Raw genomic sequence first — 21120 nt, forward strand, 5'->3', positions numbered from 1 at the left:
CCGGCTCCTCCTCCAATTATACACATTGTGCAAGTGACTCTTGCTTCCCCGTAGCTAACCAGTCACCACCAGCCTTCTAGTTAGCTACCCTACACCTGGTTAAGAAACACAAGTTCCTTTATGAAATTAAAAACAATAGCATACTTGAGTTTAATAGTAAAATGACAGTCTAGCTATGTTTTTCTTTCCCGTGAGTATAGAAAAGTACCGTGAGTATGAATTTGTGGTCTCACTCAACCCTCCCACCTTCCCCACTGCATTGCATAGCCACGTGGTATGTAGAACAAACATGCCTCTCTGGCATGTTAAATAAGGAATAACGTTGTCTCTACTCATGGAATTTCTATCTGTAACGTTCGATAACGCCATTTAACAGCCATTAAACTCTAACTGTTTTAAAGTCACCATTGGCCTCATGGTGAAATCCCTGAGCAGTTTCCTTTCTTTCCGGCAACTGAGTTAGGTAGGACGCCTTAATCTTTGTAGTAACCGAGTGAATTGACAAACCATCTAAAGTGTAATTAATAACTTCACCATGCTCAAAGGGATATTCAATGTCTGCTTTTTTAAAATCTTTTTTTTACCCATCTACCAATAGGTGCTTTTCTTTGTGAGTCATTGGAAAACCTCCCTGGTCTTTAAGGTTGAATCTGTTTGAAATTCACTGCTCGACTAAGGGACCTTACAATTATCTGTATGTGCGGGGTACAGAGATGAGGTAGTCATTCAAAAATCGTGTTAAACATTATTATTGCATACAGAGTGAGTCCTTGCAATTTATTTTATGACTTGTTAATTAAACACGTTTTATTTTTTTACTTATTTAGTCTTGCCACAACAAATGTGTTGAATACTTATTGACTCAAGACATTTCAGCTTTGAATTAGTAATCATTTTGAAAAACATAATTTCACTTTGACATTGTGGGATATTGTGTGTGTAGGCCAGTGACAAGAACATCTACATTTTAATCAATTCAGACTGCAACACAGCCACATTGGAAAAAGTGAAGGGGTGTGAATACTTTCTGAAGGAACTGTATATGTTTGTCATATTTCTGCTGTTGGGAAGAGAATAGGATGCAGAAAAATATGTTGGTAGGACAAGGCTGTATGTTTGTGCACATCGAAGTCAGTGATATATGTTTACTATAGGTTATTGAGGCAATACGAATGTGATGTGGCAAAAATTAGAGGGCATTTAGTTGACTAAAATGGCCCACTGTAATTTTGACAATAACTAGACTGAATCATTATTCAAAGACAACAATATGACTAAGACGTAATTATATTTGAGTTAAAACGACTTAGACTGCTATCAAAATAAGGTGACTCTTTAGGTTAGAAGCATTCGATTTTACAATCGCTTACATTTTTGTGGATTGGTGTACCCATGAACTGTTTTCACCCCGTAACATAAGGTGACACAACATGTTACATAGGTACACTGCATTTCTGAGATCTCGACGCCAAAAAACTGTCCAACAGCTAGATCCAGGATTCTTACAGGGTTCAAGTTCAACGATTCATTTTAGATGATTAGTGATTCATACATGATATAACGACAATTTACACTGCCGTAAATGCAAGGACAGAAAAGTTATGTTTTACAGTATGTGAAAAATCTGTCAACACACCAACTATGAGAAAGGTTTTAAATCAACTTGTAAATTGTATTGAATATAGCTACAGTATTGATCCCCTCTTATATCGTAATGTAATGACATGAAAGCAAATTGTCAGATTATTATCAATCACTTATAAACAGCGGAAACAAGTCATCCAGTGTAGGAAATCCTCCCTGGTACCCTAGTTTCTAGAAAAACCCATGTCCGGGGCACTCCCCCAATGCACCGCTCTTACTGAAAACCATTGAGCTGCTGCGTTTCTTATGCATCAGTTTGTCTGGTTTGAATCCCCCCTTAGAAGTGGTATAAGTACCAGTGTAACCATTGGCAGGGGAAGTAGTAGAGAGAGCCTAGCAGCCATGATTGGCTGAGATAATGAGTGGGCTGGACATGCCGAGAGATGAGTTTCGATTGGTCTGCCATACCCGTTACAGAGTAATTTCATAGTTTCCCTTGAATAACATCAATATAATGGAAAGAGTACCAAATTAGTGTTGGTTTCAGGCAGAGGTGACCAACCCTCCTTGAGAGCTACTGGGTCTACATTTAGCTCCAACCATGTTATAACACACCTGATTCTGCCTACTATCAAGGTCATGGAAAGCAGCTCATTAGCATAATAGGATAGGATAAAGTAATCCTTCTAACCCCCCCCCCCCCCTTAAAAGATTTAGATGCACTATTGTAAAGTGGTTGTTCCACTGGATATCATAAGGTGAATGCACCAATTTGTAAGTCGCTCTGGATAAGAGCGTCTGCTAAATGACTTAAATGTAAATGTAAATGTATAATCAGGTGTGTTAGACAAGGGCTGGAGAGAGAGCCTAGCAGATGGGTAGCCCTCCATGAGGAGGGTTTGCCACCCCTAACACAAGGTCTGATAAAGTATAGCGCCTTTTTACTGACTTCAAATGGGCAAAGGAGGGTCCCTGGTTGTGGAATTAGTTGTGTTCAAGAGCTGCTTCTAAACTGTAATGAGGCTATTATACACAATACGGGGCTATCTATGGGAGCAGCGCTGACAATTTTTGGACTTTATTACTTGTTCATGCAAATGAACTAATCTCTTACCGCGTGCTCACCACTCTCCACTCGATGAATAAGCTCATGTCCAGCAGTGCTTCATTATGTGTCGAGATGTGTTTCTATTTCCCGTTCATCGAGAGGTAGCACACAAATTGTTTTCCTTTCATCTCGAGTAAGTGATCCAAGTCGAGGCAGGAGGGGAGTGTGCTTTCATATCGGAAGCCTAAAGAAAGACGCCAGGAGAGAGATAAGGGAGTGGAGAAGGAAATAATGAAGAGTAAATGTTCCCTTTGTCAGTGTAGGCAATAATGACATTTCGTTGAAGTTGAATTAAATCGACCTCTCGTACCTTACTGAGGTATTTTTTGTCAGCCTCGACACCTTTATTGCTGTTGATAACATGCTCGGAGCAGCGAATGCATTTAAACAATTTTCTATATTAGTTGGCCTAAATAGTTTCAGCTCTCCCTAATCCTGTGGAATCAAACATCTAAAAGGAATGAATTACCGTACCTCAAAACATATTGATTCTGCAGTTATCCTTATTTTGAAAGGTCTTATGAATATTTGAATTTGAATAAGTTAACTTGCTGAGTGCTTACAACTTTGTTGAACACCTGTCAGTTGACACCTGTCAGTTAAACTGTAGTGCATCCAATGCCGTTTCACCCTTGAGCAAGGCACTTAACCCCAAAACGGTTGACTGGGTTTCTCATAGGCATATAAACTTAGCAACATCTAGCCTAGGTTTACAAACTATCCCTTTATTCAGCAAAAAAAAATAAAAAAAAACATTTTGACCAGATGATCATTTTTCACCTTTGGATTTATTTTTGTTTTCTGGCACTACTTTCCCTGCTACTTAAACCTCAATTTGCCCTTTTCAGTCACATACTGTATACAAAAACGGTCTATTCTATGGTAAAATATGATCAATACATTTCAATAACACACATTCAGGCTATGTCGGTGGTGGCAGGGGCTGTCTCAAGTCTCAATTGCCTTCAAGATCTTCCTCGCCTTAATCGCTCTGATCTGAAAGAACTGAACAGGTGAAAGCCAGCCTAATGATGATCTTCCGCCATTTTTGTTTTCACCTGTCACTGCAAACAAAGGGGAGGAGATTAGGAGAGGATTTTCAAGCCGTGATGTCATATTTTATTTCCTAGGAGAGATCCGGATGGCCTTCGTCCTGTATAAACACATCGGAGCCTACCTGTCTACAGAGAATGCCAGCATGAAACTGGGCAGGGAAGCCATGGCCACCAACTACTCTGTCATTGTCAATTCTCCCGTCATCACAGCAGCCATCAACAAAGAAAGCAACAAAGTCTACCTGTCCGAACCGGTCATATTCACCTTGAAACACCTGCAGGTACGACACACACACACACAATTATGGACGTGTGCATGCGCACACAAAACACACACACTTTGGGATTATCATTGAATTCACTACTAAACACCTTGGTGGACACACATTTTCTTCTAAAAGGAGCAATTTGGGATTGGTACATCCATTTTCGACTTGTAAATTAATGAAGGAAGTCACCCCTTCAATCTTTACCTCAGTTTCTTTGACAAGAAGAAAGCATGAAGAACAAAGAGTAATCTATCATAACATATTGATGATGGACAACTTTGTTTTCATTAGTTTTCTCCCTATTAGTTTTAGAACAGAACTGTCGAACCTGGAAGGCTAGGGTGATAGCAGCGTTCTAGCGTTCTATTGGTCATCCCTGGAGGCTGGTTAGTCATTGCCGAAGCATTAACTTCCTCCCCGACTGCATTATCTTCCCCTCGCACGACTCCCAACAGCGCCCAGAGCCATTATTAGGCAGGTTGAAAGACCTTGAGAGTAACTTGCAGATGACTGTGTGTGTGCAGTGTGTGGGTGGGACAGTTTGTGAGGAGAAGGAGTTTGAGAAAAAAAATAAGATCAGAGAGAGGTAAAGAGAGGGGAGAGGAACACTAAAATAAAATATAAGAGAGAGAGAGCTTATGTTTTTTTTCAAAATGAAACTGGAAATGTCAAACTCGGGGTCAGTGCAGTTATTACCGGGGACCACCTGCCTTTCGCTTAATTCCTAGTTTTGTCAGAAGACACAGTGCTAGAACTGTCTGAGGATAATGTAGGCCACTGCCGCTTTCCTACCTTTTTCTCGGCCCACTGGTCTAATCTCAATAAAACAGTGCTCTTATATAAGTGTATGTGGTTCCCTAGACTTGCACTTGTGACAGGACATGTCATCTCCTGAACTGCTCTGTGCTGTGTCTTCTAAACAGTAGAATATTGTAAAGAGTCTTCTAAGTCTTCTAAAAGAGTCTTCTAAGTCTTCTAAAAGAGTCTTCTGAGTCTTCTAAAAGAGTCTTCTGAGTCTTCTAAAAGAGTCTTCTGAGTATTCTAAAAGAGTCTTCTGAGTATTCTAAAAGAGTTTTCTAAGTCTTCTAAAAGAGTCTTCTAAAAGAGTATTCTAAGTCATCTAAAACAGTCTTCTAAAAGTCTTCTAAGTCTTCTAAAAGAGTCTTCTAAGAGAGTCTTCTAAAAGTCTTCTAAAAGAGTCTTTTGAGTCTTCTAAAAATATGGACCAAATATATGAGGGTCTATATACTGCAGGTATGCACAGACTAGAGTGGCGCAGTGCATCTCAGTGCAAGAGGTGGCACTGCCGTACCTGGTTCGAATCCAGGCAGCATCACATCCGGCTGCGATTGGGAGTCCTATAGGGCGGCGCTCAATTGGCTCAGCATCGTCCGGGTTTGGCCGGGGGAAGCCAGCTTTCCTAGTTAAATAAAGGTTAAAAGTTAAATAAGAATTTGTTCTTAACTGACTTGCCTAGTTAAATATTTTTTTTTATTAAAAATGATGTACTTCTCATAGCCTGGTCCCAGATCTATTTGTGCTGTCTTGCCGACTCCTATGGTCATTGTCATGCCAAATGTGACAAAAACAAACTTCTCCTATGATAAGTATGGCCTGGTCCCAAATCTATTTGTGTCGTTTTGCCGACTACTGTGGTCATTGTCATACCAAACACCCCCATAGTATTTCACTATACAGCACCAACAGATCTGGGACCAGGCTATACTGCTCTTCGCTCTAGTATTTAGTTCCATCACTATACAATTAATAGCCCTTAGATCAGAGGTTCTGGATCACTTGTCCCAGAGGACTGTGGCTGTCCTCTAGTTATTGTTTCGCTTTCTTGCCTTCGCACTTAATGGACTAATTAAAGTGGTTAATGGGACAGAAGGTCACCTCGTCTGGTTTTTCCAGTCCATGCTGCACTATATCCAACTAGCCATTGGTTGGCTGTGTGGAGGAGAACTCAATCAGACGGGAAATGTATGTCTGGAGAGGATCTGCTGATTATGGATGCTTCTCAAATGGTATCCTGTTCCCTATACAGTATAGTGCACTACATAGCGAATACGGTGCCGTTTGGGACACAGCCTATGTTCCACAGTCACAGCTTTAGCAACATTGTGAGAAGCATTTTGAGGATTGGGGTTACACACTTCTGCTATGACAATCCCCTCAAACGCACACAGCATGAAGGTGCAATTTGAAGTGGTCAGGCAATATCTAGCTGCAAGAGATGGCGGCTTTCCACATCAGTTAAACTTAAAACCAGACCTATTTCAGGCATTCATATAGGGCATTCATATAGGGCATTCATATAGGGCATTTGTATGCATTGGCACATTTCTCCTCTCACCCTTTATTTGCATTAAGCTCGAAAGTGACTGTTTTAAAACGGGCCAGCGAGATAGCGGGAGAAACTAGTCGTTAAGGCGGCCGCCTGACAGAGAGCGGCGGTGGCGGCCATTAAACAGCGGGGCAGTCTATTGTCTCACAGTGAAGGTTAAAGCGAAAGGTCGAAAAACACAATGAATGGCTGCTCCATCGGCGCTCACCGCCGCCATTAAACTAAAACCAACCGCTGCTGTGGGGGGAAACCTGCACCGCCACCGGAAAAGGGAATCAAGGGGCTATTTCCGAGATATTTAGTCTTGAAATGGAGCACTGTAGAGTTATGCTGCTGTGGCATGTCAAGGTTATGGGAGGCTCACCTGAAATGAGCTAGCTCCATGCGTTTCTGTTTAACCCAGCCAGTCTTGGCTTTTTAGAATGGATCACTCAACCTTCAATCAATGTGTTTGTGTTTTTCCTCCAACTAGCTTCATTGTGCTGCTGGGGCCCATATGCTAATTGTTATGTGGTTTATACCCCACAGCAATCCAAGGAAAGCTTTAACCCCAACTGTTCTTTCTGGAGTTATTCCAAGAGGACCATGACGGGATACTGGTCGACGCAGGATTGCCGGTTGCTAGGTACCAACCGTACTCACACGACGTGCTCTTGTACCCACCTGACCAACTTTGCCGTCCTAATGGCTCACGTGGAGGTCAAGGTAAGGCCTTTTCCACCATCTCATCCCAAACCATGTTCAGCCATTTTGTTTCAGCTCAGATCCAGTACAAGCAATACAAATCCCATGAAACCATACGTTATATTGTGGCCTTACAGATGGATAGCTCTCTTTTGTGACCTTCACAGCAGCCCATTCTACAAAGAAATGAAAGGGCCACTATTGAGTGGCACTGAGTTAAGATCCAAATCTAAGAGCTTTTTTTTGTGCCAAAAGCATCCTTAGTGTTGAGTGTGTGTTCATTTGGCCCTTGCAGGAGGAAAATGCATTTGAGATTTCAAGAGATCTTTGAGGCTTTTTATTGAGTCGTCCGCGTACCTACTTAGCTTAAAATCATTTTCAATACCTGAATGCATGGTTAGATGTTCCAAACACCCTGATATTCACAGGTTAATGGATTGAAGGCTCTAACCACTAGGCTACCTGCCACCCCTTTTTAACCCTTTACACTCGTGGGAATTGGCCTATGTGGATAGGGCTAAATATGAAAAGCATAAGCATGATACTAAATGAAGAATTTGGACATTATGGGAAGATTTTAAGTCATTACCATCTCATTACCGTGAGAGGTCACCCAGGGGTCACGGCATATTTCAGCTGTTCCTAATTTTCGAATGTCTTCTCGTTCCAGAACCTCAACCCTTGCAGTTTCCGGGGGGAACAAAGACTCTTATGAAAGAAAGATTTAGCGAAAGGTTGCATTTATTTTGAAAGCGTTAATTTACTTATTGCGTCTTACTGCTCTCTTACATGGGAGAAAATATCTGTAAGTTCTGTCATTGCTCTGTGGTTGCTTCATCATCGGTTTTAGCCTTTTGGGAAAACAACAGAAAGAGAGATGAGAAATAGAGGTTTGACAGACAGAAGCAAAGTGAAGATGTGAGAAGGGAGAAAAGGAGTGATGAAGGGAAAGAAAGTGAGAGAGTGAGAGAGAGTCAAAATATAATAAAACATGTGTGGGACTGTTTGACAGAAGATAAGAGGTGAGTAGGGAGAGAGGGAAAGATGGCGGGAGAGAGAGTGAGAGTATATATAATGTGAGATGTGTAGGATTGTCACATGAAAGATTGGCCTGTAGTTTGCGCTGTGTGGCGGTGTGAAAGTGGCACTGTTACCGGCGATTCTCAAGGGAGAGAGAGATGGAAGGGATTGTTGGCCAGAAAAGAGAAAGATAACTTCTGTCACTGCAAGTTTGAGGGCCACGCCACTGAAGGCCCCAGGACCCCCAAGGCTTCGAGCTTTAGTCAGTGAGGAAAGAGGACTCTATAATGCCTGTCCCAGTTGGCCAAAGGCCATATAACCACAGGCCCTTGGACCTCCCTTAGCCCACTCCCCTCCAACAGTCTGTCCCCACTCCCAGCCAGCCAGCCACTCTGGTCCGGAGAGGTTTACCCCTAGTGAGCAGGAGTCACTGTTTGTCACTCAGCCACTTGGCTTGGGGGAACTAGTGCGCTGTAGCCTCGGTCTCCAGCCAGGCCATGAATACAGAGGGAAGCTGTGAAGAATAGGAGCCTTAACACAAACAGAGGGCACAATTGGAGTGAAGGAAGCGCTTTGTCATGTGATTCACTGTGTGGAAACCGCTGGATGCTGGTGTTGCATTCAGGGGGAAAGTAGATGGTTCTTACATCCCAATTCCAAAATGTCTGCATTTATCTACTCTATATTTCTGCTCGGTCGGAAAGGCAGAGTGTCATCGGAAGACATTTCAAGGAAATGCAGGCATCTTTTGACAAACTGCCAAGGCATTCCAATCCGGAAGCGCAAAGTGAATGGGGGGGGGGGGAAGAACACCGTTAAATGTCAGTAAACAACAAAAAATCCATCAATTGGGATGTCCGTATTTTGTCTCCATGGTAACAAAACATTCCTGTAGTCTTGTTTAGCGCCATCGCCAGAAGAGATAGTCACGCTGCAATTACCATCCTCACTTTGAGAAGGAAGAGGCCCACTATCACCATCATGTTTCATTTTGCTGTAATTTCGCCAGATAGACTGGGTGTTCCAGCAGAAAATAACAATAATGCTACTCTATTGTAAGAAATTCAAAGTGCTTTTATGATAATGCACTGTTTGATACGCTGATACGTATTGCTGAAAGCGTTGCAGTATTATCTTATGCACATATTGGTAATAATTTGTAATATGTCTTTATCTTGGACTATGTTGAGGTAGTGTTGAGGCAGTAGTAGTGTACATAAAGTATTACAGGAAGGCTTGTAATAATGACTGAAATGAAGTGAATGGAATGGTATCAAACACAAGGAAACCATGTGTTTGATGTGTCAATATATTCCGTCCATTCCAGCCATTTCTATGAGCCTGTCCTTCCCAATTAAGGTGCCACCAGCCACCTGTGATGTATAGTAAATGGCATATAGTACTCAGGAGTTAATACATACTATGCAGTGTTTTCCCAACACACCCGTTTTCAATCAGAACTGTACCTGTTGGACATTTTGAAGCTGACCAAGAGTAAATAACCCATATCAGAAGCATGAAGTTAGTGATTTTTCTTAATGCTGTTTCAAGCAATTAAGAGAACATGGAACAGCTAATGAGGTGCCGTTCAACAATAACTGACCTCACCGTCTCATGATCATGTTGGCTCAGTACTGTAAATGTATGGATTCAGAATCCACAGGCTCTGGCTCTCTGAGGAATTATGTTTCTAGTCAATGATCATCTTTGTGGTCAATTATCACTTTTCTGAACTTACTGCATACCTTTGATCTCTTCCAAAAAAGAAGAACAAATATCCATCTTTGCTATTCAAAAGGGTTATGGAACCCAGCCCTATAGCGTTCCAGAATACTGCAATATACTGTGAAATGTCAATAAACAAAGTTCCACGTAGCTTTTTCTTTCTTTCTCAAACACGTCTAGTTCATCTTTACAAGGTTCTTGGCACGTGGTTTTACTTGTTGATACTCTGTGGACTAGCACTTATTGAAGGGTTGTGTTGACAAAGTAATTTGTGCTTTGTACATTTTGTCATGCACGTTTAGTTTGTACTTTTTTGAAGGCTTATTTATACTGGCTGAAGCATTGTCCTCTTTAAAAAAAGTCAACACAGTCCTGAGGGGAGTTGACAGTGTGACTCACTATCAAATCCAGCAGACAAACACCGTGTCTGTCAACGACAGGGGATGAGGTAGCTACCATCCAAACAATAAGGAAGGGATCATGGACTTTTGTGCAACAACATGATCTAGCTTGATGGCGAAAACCATCCCTTTGTCAGCTGTTCCTGCCACCGCGCTGAAGTACACCAGTCGGCCACGTACACCAAAATAAACCAAACGGGCCGTAACCAGCCGTGTGTCAGTCAGAGATCATGTCGCTTTTGTGTCTCCTAGAAGGGAAATGATTGCGAGGGAGTTTCGCGTGAGGATGAGAGTGATTGCTTAAGTGCTCTGTCAAAGTACAGAATGACGCTGTCTCCTCTTCATGCAACTCCAACTGCTCTCTCATCAAGCATAGAAATAGTATGTTCAGAATGTATAATAATACTTCCAGCTGGAAGTTACTCAGAGAAGATTTGGTTGTGATTTGAATGGAAGTTTCCAATGGCTTTTGAGCATTGCTTCAATCTGTCCTAGCAGGTTGTCATTCCTATCAATATCCAACTTGATATTTTTTTATATGCGGTTGTCTGATATGACATAGACATGGTGTCATCTATTTTGATGTTACCTACATGAAATATTTTCGATTCAAAGGCCTTTTTGTTTTCTTCACGGTGATGTCATGTGCATTCCAGTTGCCATATAAAAGATTAGTCAAACATAACAAAGGGATTGGAGTTCAAAAACCAAAGTACACCGGTGTTACTAAAGGACCAACGTTTGGAAAGACCTGCTTTAGACGTTCTTCTTAAATATCATGGCCCAAAATCACACCAACCACCCACCCAGCCCCAGCTACCAAGGCAGCAACAGTCTACTCTTTATCGAACCACCCTCCTTTGAATTTAAGCTTCCATTTCCAAGACAGCCCCAGGGTTGTGGGGGCACTGTTTAAATAGCATCTGAAGCCCCAGCCGAGACTTAGAAAGATGTTGTCCCTCCACCTACAGGCCATTACTTAGGTGGTGAGTGTGTATGCCGCGATTGGCTGGGGGTGATATTGAGCCACCTGTAAGTAGCACCATTCCCTAGGCACCACCAGTGTATAAATCAATGGGATGATGGAATGGGATGATGGAATGGGATGATGGAATGGGATGATGCTAAGCCTCATGCATCCGTGTCCTGGTGGGGTGTCTTTATCTGAAACCATAAAGCTACCATGATACGTTCTGGCTTTGAAATGTATAGAGGGCACAGTTATAGTGTGCACAGTTCCCACTATGTTAACGTATAACTTATTATAAACTGGGTGGTTTGAGTCCTGAATGCTGATTTGGCTGAAAGCCGTTGTATATCAGACCTTATACCACAGGTATGACAAAACATTCCTTTTTACTGTTCTAATTACGTTGGTGACCAGTTTAGAATAGCAATAAGGCACCCCAGGGGTTTGTGATATATGGCCAATATACCACAGCTAAGCTAAGAACAGCCCTTAGCATTAGCATATTGGCCATATACCCCTCCTCGGGCTTTATTGCTTAATTATTACATCCATCCATCCACATATGTAGCTTTCCATCCATCTATATCATGACATGGCAAGTCATCCATGTGCTTTTATTGTACGTTTATTTACTAAAAGTAAAGATGACGGTGGACAGATCGAGGTTCCGACTGCTATCTGGACGTATTCCACTTTAGAAGGCTCCACCACCGGCAGTACGGTGTATCACGGTTATTGTCGCTGGGAATATTGTACTGCTCTATTAGGCACATGCACTGAATGTAAACTCCCTCCTCCTGGCTCTTTAAGATCCTAAATGCTTGCCCGTAGGTGAATTCAATGCTCGACACCCCTCGGTAGGGCCTCTGCTACCCTTACCACAACATGTGCCCTGCCCTGACGTATTTGATGACTCAAAGCTCTCTCCAGCTCTCTCTCCTTCTCTTTCTCTCCCTGGATGTCGTCCAGGCAGATTTATTCATTTTAATTGGATTGGCTTTGTGTTGCAAGCGGTTCTTTGAGGTATATCAAGGAATGAAGCTCATCTCCTCTCTGTCCCATTGGCCCAGTGGATCTGAGCACGTCCAGAGCCCAGTGGAGGCACCCCTGTTAGGATGAAGGGTGCAATGGTGATTCATTTGGTATCGTGTGATATCTGATTGGATTGACTTGATTGGTCAGGGTATAGGGTGACAAGGAATGCAGTTGACATGTATACACCTCTGCGTTTGACTTCCCATCAACCTGAGGTCCTATTCTGTGCCTTGTGGTAACAGATCAGGGGCAAACCCAATCTCCCAAAGGCATCCAACCAGAATGAAATATATGTGTGTTTAAAGGGTGGAGGGAAGACAAATCGAATCTGCGCAAGGCTTGCACCGCCCCAGTAAGTAACATGTCCTGTGGTATGACTCCTTGGCCTCCCATGACAGACTGAATTTTGGAGCGAATTACGGTCCGCTGCTTTCGGGACCCTAGTTCCCATTCCCGCTGCAGACGCCCGGACGAGCCCCCAGAAAATGGCCTTCATCGTAGGGATAAAGTTGTGGCCGTTGGCACCTTAGCGATCATCCACCCTCCCAGAACAAAGAGATGTCACCGCAGTAGATCGATCGCACACGTGTGAATGCACCCTACACCTCCATCTCGTTTTGACCCAGCACCCCCCCCCCCATCAAGGTAAAGATTGTGATGGATAGAGCCTGAAGCCATGGCACAGCTCGCTAGCTCAACTCACCCTAGGCCCCCTTTTCAAAACAGTCTGCATCTGCCACCAACCAGCGCATGAGATGCCTTTGTATTATGGAGGACCAGAGACAGCCACACACACACACACACACACACACACACACTGTTCTACGGCACGCTGCTCCACAGTCGTGTCATCCCCCTGTCCCCCTGATGTATACACAACGGCTCATCAGGCAAGAAAATGTAAAGAGAGCCTCTCCCCAGACTCAGGGTAGCGCGTCGACTGTTATTGTAGAGCAGCCCCTTAATGATCAGCATCTGTTCTCCCGTCTCTCTACGCTAGCGTTAGCCCATGCTCCGTGCACCTGTTTAACAAGCCTTTGTGTAAAGCATCCCCTACGATAATGGAGGCTGTAGAAAATCCCAGCTGGATGCTTTAGCCTCTTACCCTGCCCCCAGTGTAGATTAATACTGCTGACTCGGGTCGAAGTTTGATTTAGAGGAAGTGCTCATTTGTGTGAAAAAATGTGCGCTGTGTATTGCTGGGTGATGTGTGAAAAAAAAATCCATGTCGCAATAATTTGACCCTTTTCGCGTAGATTTGGTTTGGGGGAGGTGCTAGAGTCATATCGTGATAAATGTAACTATTTTGCTTGATAACAACAAATGGTTTTTAATGTTTTAATGGACAGTGGCGTTACATTACCGGCAGGGCTCTAGACAGTTTTTTTTTTCTTCCAGTGCCAAGTAAAAAACAGCTATTTCATCTAACATATCCAGGAAATGCATGATTGATTGATATTTTGAAGTACAACCTGTCCAAATAGGATCCAGAATTATCCGATTTTTTTGGGGCGCTCTTCAGAGAATTTGCTGACATCTTCGTGCGTAGGCCTATTGTCCTAATAGGCTATATTATTCACCACCTGAGGAAGTGGGAGCTCAAAACACTTAGCTAGATTGCTAACTCTAAATATGATAGTGTTGCTAGATAGCCATGTAGGCTAATTGATTAATATAACTGTAAATGTAGGCTTGTGTCCAATAGCGCTAGGCCTAGGCAGCGCCAAAACCACACTAACTGCAACCTACTCCGGTTGTAAAGTGGTGACATTAACTCAATATTAAGAGGTGAGAAATACTGTCTTTTTCCCCACAATAGCATTTTGAGCAACGGTCATATAGACCTACAGAATGCTTGAGCTTCTCAATGCATTTCTCCCTCCTCCGTACTCACACTGGGGAGATAGTGAGAGTCAGCAACTGACAGTGAAGCAGGAACGGACAGATACTTTCGTAGCAGGAATCTATGTGCAGCAAAATCACCAAAAATGACAGACGGAAGCACGATGCTTCGGTAAGAGGAAGGAAATGTCTGTGTCTGTATTTTTCGGCTTTTTGTCCCAACTTTAATACTGTGTGCTTCCAGTAAAAAAATAGTGAGGAGTGCATTCTCTAGCTGTGACTCACTGATATTGTCCTTGAGGACTATTGTGTAAGCACAGGCCTTTGAGATTGCACAGCACACACACACACACACACACACACACACACACACACACACACACACACACACACACACACACACACACACACACACATTTTGAGTGATTGAATATCTGCTCTACAAAACTGACATCCTCAAGATCACTCCATGTAAATACAATTTGCTGTCATGTTCATCACAGCTGAAGGCTGTTGAAAAGAAAAACAGTCAATTCTTTTGCCCTTATTTTACCAGGTAAATTGACGGAGAACACATTCTCATTTACAGCAACAACCTGGAGAATAGTTACAGGGGAGAGGAAGGGGGATGAATGAGCCTATTGGAAGCTGGGGAATTCAGACAGGGAATTTAGCTGGGACACCGGGATTAACACCCCTAATCTTACGATAAGTGCCATGGGATCTTTAGTGACCAGAGAGTCAGGACACCCGTTTAACGTCCCATCCGAAAGACGGCACCCTACACAGGGCAATGTCCCCAATCACTGCCCTGGGACATTTTATTTTAGACCAGAGGAAAGAGTGCCTCCTACTGGCCTGCCAACACCACTTCCAGCAGCAGTAGGATGCAGGGTGGTATGCTGCTGGCCTGTGGCTTCAGACGAAGCTGTTTCTACTCTTGTGTTACTATTCTTTAAGTGTTACGTGTGATCAAAGTCGACTCTGGAAACGTCGAGTTCCGCCCAAATGGTTCTACGAATCCAGCAGGTACAGCAGTCAGTTTGAAGCTTGGAGACAGTCTTCTTTGACATTTCTGTTTTTAACAACGTTTTAAAGGAAAACTCCATCCAAAAAACTATATTATGGTATTTGTTTCATTTGTCCATTGTTGACGGTCCCAAAATGTTTTGTATGTCAGCAATCAAGTTTGATGTAGTTTGCATCATATGATGCTGCGTTTTTCATCATATGATGCAAAATGTATCATACCAGCTGTATTTCTGTATTTTGCAAGTTCTGTATCTATATTTATGGGTAACAATTAAAGTACCTTACTGTGATTGTTTTCAATTAAAATGGTAAAAAATAAACAACAATAGCTTCTTAGAGAAGAGCAGTTTCTCAAGCAAGAATTTGAGGGGCCTAATTCGATGAGCTGTCACCTTTATTTAACCAGCTAGACCAGTTGAGAACAAGTTATTGTTCAGAGAGGTTTGAAACTCTCTTTCTTATTGGTCTATTATCTTTTACCGCCTGGTGATGTCACCAGGCAGGCCAAAACTCCATCCCACCAAAACAGGCTTACATTTTAGGCGGTCTTTTCAAACAGTTCAACACTAAAAGCTCAACACTATCATCATTTTCACAATTTCGCAGAATTATTCCAACCTCATAGTGTGGAAATATACGCTGAGTATACCAAACATTAGGAATACCTTCCTAATATTGAGTTGCACTCTCCACCCTTTTTTGCCCTCAGAACAGCTTTACAAGGTGTCGAAAGCGTTCCACAGGGAAGCTGGCCCATGTGGACTCCAATGATTCCCACAGAGGTGTCAAATTGACTGGATGTCTTTTGGGTGTTGGACCATTCTTGATGCACACGAGAAACTGTTGAGCGTGAAAAACCCAGCAGCGTTGCAGTTCTTGACACAAACCGATGCGCCTGGCACCTACTACCATACCCCGTTCAAAGGCACTTAAATCTTTTGTCTCAAGGCAAAAAATCCTTCTTTAACCTGTCTCATCCCCTTGATCTCCACTGATTTGAAGTGGATTTAACAAGTGACATCAATAAGGGATCATAGCTTTCACCTGGTCAGTCTGTCGTTGAAAGAGCAGGTGTTCTTAATTTTTTGTATACTCAGTGTATATACTGTACACAAAACAGGAAAATCTAGTTTTTGACTGCACTGGGCCTTTAATAGATGACCCATAGTGCCTTTCACAGCCACCTGTGGCCATTTCCGTAACTCAATTTGTTAACTTGCCAGAACACACTGGTGACACATTTTCATGCCATTTCCACCTTACCACCTGTGGTCCTATCTGTGACAGCTAGGTCATTGTGTGGAGAGGTCAATGGTGGCCCTACCAAAAGGCAGTTTCATCTTGTTTTTAGTTTATTAGTGAATATACATTTGAGTGTCATTTTAGTTATCCATAACAAAAAAATACCGATATTCTTAGATGTTAATCAGATTGTCAACACTGAGACAGTCATTTTGGCCAGTTATTTATTTGATTGATTCAATACACAATGTAGTGTAGTTATAATGTTACAACACAAATACACTCAATAATTACACTACTGGTCAAAAGTTTTAGAATACCTCATTCAAAACTATGAAATAACACACATGGAATCATGTAAACTAAGCAAAAAAAAAGAAACGTCCTCTCACTGTCAACTGCATTTATTTTCAGCAAAATTAACATCTGTAAATATTCGTATGAACTTAACAGGATTCAACAACTGAGACATGAACTGAGCAAGTTCCACAGACGTGACTAACAGAAATTTAATAATGTGTACCTGAACAAAGGGGGGGTCAAAATCAAAAGCAACAGTCAGTATCTGGTGTGGCCACCAGCTGCATTAAGTACTGCAGTGCATCTTCTCCTCGTGGACTGCACCAGATTTGCCAGTTCTTGCTGTAAGATGTTAACCCACTCTTCCACCAAGGCACCTGCAAGTTCCCAGACATTTATGGGGGGAATGGCCCTAGCTCTCACCCTCCGATCCAACAGGTCCCAGACGTGTTCAATGGGATTGAGATCTGGGATCTTCGCTGGCCATGGCAGAACACTGACATTCCTGTCTTGCAGGAAATCACGCACAGAACGAGCAGTATGGCTGGTGGCATTGTCATGCTGGAGGGTCATGTCAGGATGAGCCTGCAGGAAGGGTACCACATGAGGGAGGAAGATGTCTTCCCTGTAACGCACAGCGTTGAGATTGCCTGCAATGACAACAAGCTCAGTCCGATGATGCTGTGACACACCGCCCCAGACCATTACAGAACCTCCACCTCCAAAACCGAGACTCATCAGTGAAGAGCACTTTTTGCCAGTCCTGTCTGGTCCAGCAACGGTGGGTTTGTGCCCGTAGGTGACGTTGTTGCCGGTGATGTCTGGTGAGGACCTGTCTTACAACAGGCCTACAAGCCCTCAGTCCAGCCTTTTTCAGCCTATTGTGGACAGTCTGAGCACTGATGAAGGGATTGTGCGTTCCTAGTGTAACTCAGGCAGTTGTTGTTGCCATCCTGAACCTGTCCCGCAGGTGTGGTGTTCGGATGTACCGATCCTGTGCAGGTGTTGTTACACGTGGTCTGCCACTGCGAGGACGATCAGCTGTCCGTCCTGTCTCCCTGTAGCGCAGTCTTAGGCGTCTCACAGTATGGTCCCTATAATTTATTGCCCTGGCCACATCTGCACTTAAACAAATACAAATATATTTTATATTTGAGAATCTTCAAATACCCACCCTTTCCCTTGATGACAGCTTTGCACACTTGGCATTCTCTCAACCAGCTTCACCTGGAATGCTTTTCCAACAGTCTTGAAGGAGTTCCCACATATGCTGAGCACTTTTGGCTGCTTTTTCTGAGGCTGGTAACTCTAATGAACTTATCCTCTACAGCAGAGGTAACGCTGAGTCAACCATTCCTTTGGCGGTCCTCATGAGAGCCAGTTTCATCATAACGCTTGATGGTTTTTGCGACTGCACTTGAAGAAATGTTCTAAGTTCTTGGAATTTTCCGTATTGACTGACCTTCATGTCTTAAAGTAATGATGGACTGTTGTTTCTCTTTACATATTTGAGCTGTTCTTGCCATAATATGGACTTGGTATTTTACCAAATAGGGCAATCTTCTGTACACCACCCCTACCTTGTCAGAACACAACATATTGGCTCAAATGCATTAAAAAGGAAAGAAATGAACTTTTAAGAAGGCACACCTGTTCATTGAAATGTATTCCAGGTGACTACCTCATGAAGCTGGTTGAGAGTATGCCAAGAGTGTGCAAAGCTGTCATAAAGGCAAAGGGTGGCTATTTGAAGAATCTCAAATATAAAATATATTTAGATTTGTATGACACTTTTTTTGTTACTATATGATCCCATATGTGTTATTTCATAGTTTTGATGTCTTCACTATTATTCTAAATATAAAAAATAAAGAATAACCCTTGAATGAGTAGGTGTTCTAAAACTGTTGACCGGTAGAGTATATTAAATTATGTTAATCTCATCTGGGGTTTTTGGTTGTGAGCGACAGTTGCGCCTATTCCTTCCTAATGTTCATCCTGTTTTTTGTTTGCGCCTCGTCTCATGTTGGTGGAGCATCTTCTACTCCTATCCAGTAATCTCATGTAATGCATTTCCTTATTTGTACCCTTTCCCAGAATACAGACCCAGTCCATGACATGCTGTTGGACGTCATCACGTGGGTTGGCATCCTGCTCTCTCTGGTCTGCCTGCTCATCAGCTTGTTCACCTTTTGCTTCTTCCGGGGCCTCCAGAGCGACCGCAACACCATCCACAAGAACCTCTGCATCAGCCTCTTCATAGCGGAGTCCCTCTTCCTGGTGGGGATCAACCGAGCTGACCAACCGGTAAGAACATTCCCAAGCCGGACGATTTGATGCGCAAAAAACACAGCCCACTCAATGGTTTTCAATGAGAGCAGTGTGTTAGTGGAGGGCCTAGGGTAGTGTCTCTTTGTCTCTCTGAAAAGTTGGAGGTTTCTACTTTTGAGCGAGTCTGGGGGACTTCATCTCACTAGTCTAAAGTTGCTCCAAATCCTTGTCTGGTCTTCTTTTTCTGCACTAATCAGAAAATACATTGAAAGCAACGACTCAGTAGTCTGTTCGGGATTTAAGTCTGATGTTTTATCTATCACCTGTCTCCCAAATCAGTTCTCTGATAAAGGAAAGGAGGAGAGGGAGCCAAATTGAACTATTGAATGTGCCCATGTGTTTTCATTTCAACCTGTCACTTATTTGATCCATTAGTGTTACTGATTGGCTTGAGAGGCTACGCACCTGGTTCATCCGGTCTAAATCAGACACGGCTCTGTTCTCTGTATATACGGTCACCAGGTTATCATACCATCATTAACACCAAGTCCCACCTGCAGTAACTAAGGATTTGATAGAGTGGGTCCACAGGTAACAGCTAGATACAGTAGATAAAGGTCCAATGCAGCTGTTTTAATCTCATCATCAAATCCTTTCTGGGTAACATTTACGTCAAAAACAGACAAAAAATACACTATATTTAGAAAAGTATGTGGACACCCCTTCAAATTAGTGGGTTCGGATATTTCATCCACACCCGTTGTTGACAGGTGTATACAATCGAGCACACAGCTATATGATCTCCATAGACAAACATTGGCAGTTGAATCGCCTTACTGAAGAGCTACTTTCAATGTAGCACCGTCATATGATGCCACCTTTTCAACAAGTCAGTCTGTCAAATTTATGCCCTGCAAGAGCTGCCCTGGTCAACTGTAATTGCCGTTATTGTGAAGTGGAAACGTCTAGGAGCAACAACGGCACAGCCGCGAAGTGGTAGGCCACAAGCTCACAGAACGGGACCACTGAGTGCTGAAGCACGTAGTACCTAAAAATTGTCTGTCCTCGGGTGCAACACTCACTACCGAGTTCCAAACTGCCTCTGGAAGCAACGTCAGCACAAAAACTGTTTGTCGGGAACTTCATGAAATGGGTTTCCATGGCCGAGCAGCCACACGCAAGCCTAAGATCACTATGCGCAATGCCAAGCGTCGGCTGGAGAGGTGTAAAGTTCACCGCCATTGGACTCTGGAGCAGTGGAAACGTTTTCTCTGGAGTGATGAATGATGCTTCACCATCTGGCAGTCCGACGGCAGATGCCAGGAGAACGCTACCTGCCCCAATGCATAGTGGCAACTGTAAAGTTTGGTGGAGGAGGAATAATGGTCTGGGGCTGTTTTTCATGGTTCGGGCTAGGCCCCTTAGTTCCAGTGACGGGAAACCTTAATGCTACAGCATACAATGACATTTTAGACAATTCTGTGCTTCCAACTTTGTGGCAACAGTTTGGGGAAGGCCCTTTCCTGTTAAAGCATGACAATGCCCCTGTGCACAAAGCAAAGTCCAAATAGAAATTAAATGGTTTGTCGAGATTGGTTTTGAAGAACTTGACTGGCCTGCGCAAAGCCCTGACCTCAACCCCATCGAACACCTTTGGGTTGAATTGGAACGCCGACTGCGAGTCAGGCCTAATCGCCCAACATCAGTGCCCGACCTCACTAATGCTGTTGTGGCAGAATGGAAGCAAGCCCCTGCAGCTATGTCCCAACATCTAGTGGAAAGCCTTCCCAGAAGGATGGAGGCTGTTATAGCAGCAAAGGGGGACCAACTCCATATTAATGCACTTAATTTTGGAATGAGATGTTCGACAAGCATGTGTCCGCATACTTTTGGTCATGTAGTGTAGCTTATTAGCAAAGAGCAATTTCTCAAGCAAGAATGTTGCTAGAACTGTCTTCGAGGGGGAAACTGAAAACTCACTGTTATTGGCAGAGAGGTTTGGAATGTTTTCTTATTGGTCTATTAACTCATTTTCCGCATAGTGATGTCACCCGGCAGGCCAAAACTGTTTTCAAACCGCTCTTACACTGAAAGGGCATTATCATAATTGTCACACTTATTCCAACCTCATAGTGTGGTAATATATACAACACTGGAAAATCATATTTTTGCCTGCACTAAACCTTTAACCAGGTATAATTTTTAATTCCTTATAGTGAAACTTTTGCTTCAAAG

The 21120-nt window shown here is 43.0% G+C and overlaps 1 protein-coding gene across 12 annotated transcripts in view; it reads left to right on the forward strand.

Moving 5' to 3' along the window:
- LOC106577626 (adhesion G protein-coupled receptor L3) overlaps positions 1 to 21120 on the forward strand; it is a 360961-nt gene that overhangs the window by 290185 nt on the left and 49656 nt on the right. For all 12 annotated transcript variants that reach the window (XM_082965148.1, XM_082965150.1, XM_082965143.1 and 9 more), the window contains 3 exons: positions 3823 to 4028; positions 6892 to 7068; positions 18712 to 18921. In XM_082965148.1, the coding sequence (XP_082821274.1) occupies positions 3823 to 4028; positions 6892 to 7068; positions 18712 to 18921 (593 nt within the window). The remainder of the gene's footprint in view (positions 1 to 3822; positions 4029 to 6891; positions 7069 to 18711; positions 18922 to 21120) is intronic.

Source organism: Salmo salar, chromosome 18, assembly GCF_965601325.2.
Source record: "Salmo salar chromosome 18, fSalSal1, whole genome shotgun sequence".
In the NCBI taxonomy this organism is placed as follows: Eukaryota; Metazoa; Chordata; class Actinopteri; order Salmoniformes; family Salmonidae; genus Salmo; species Salmo salar.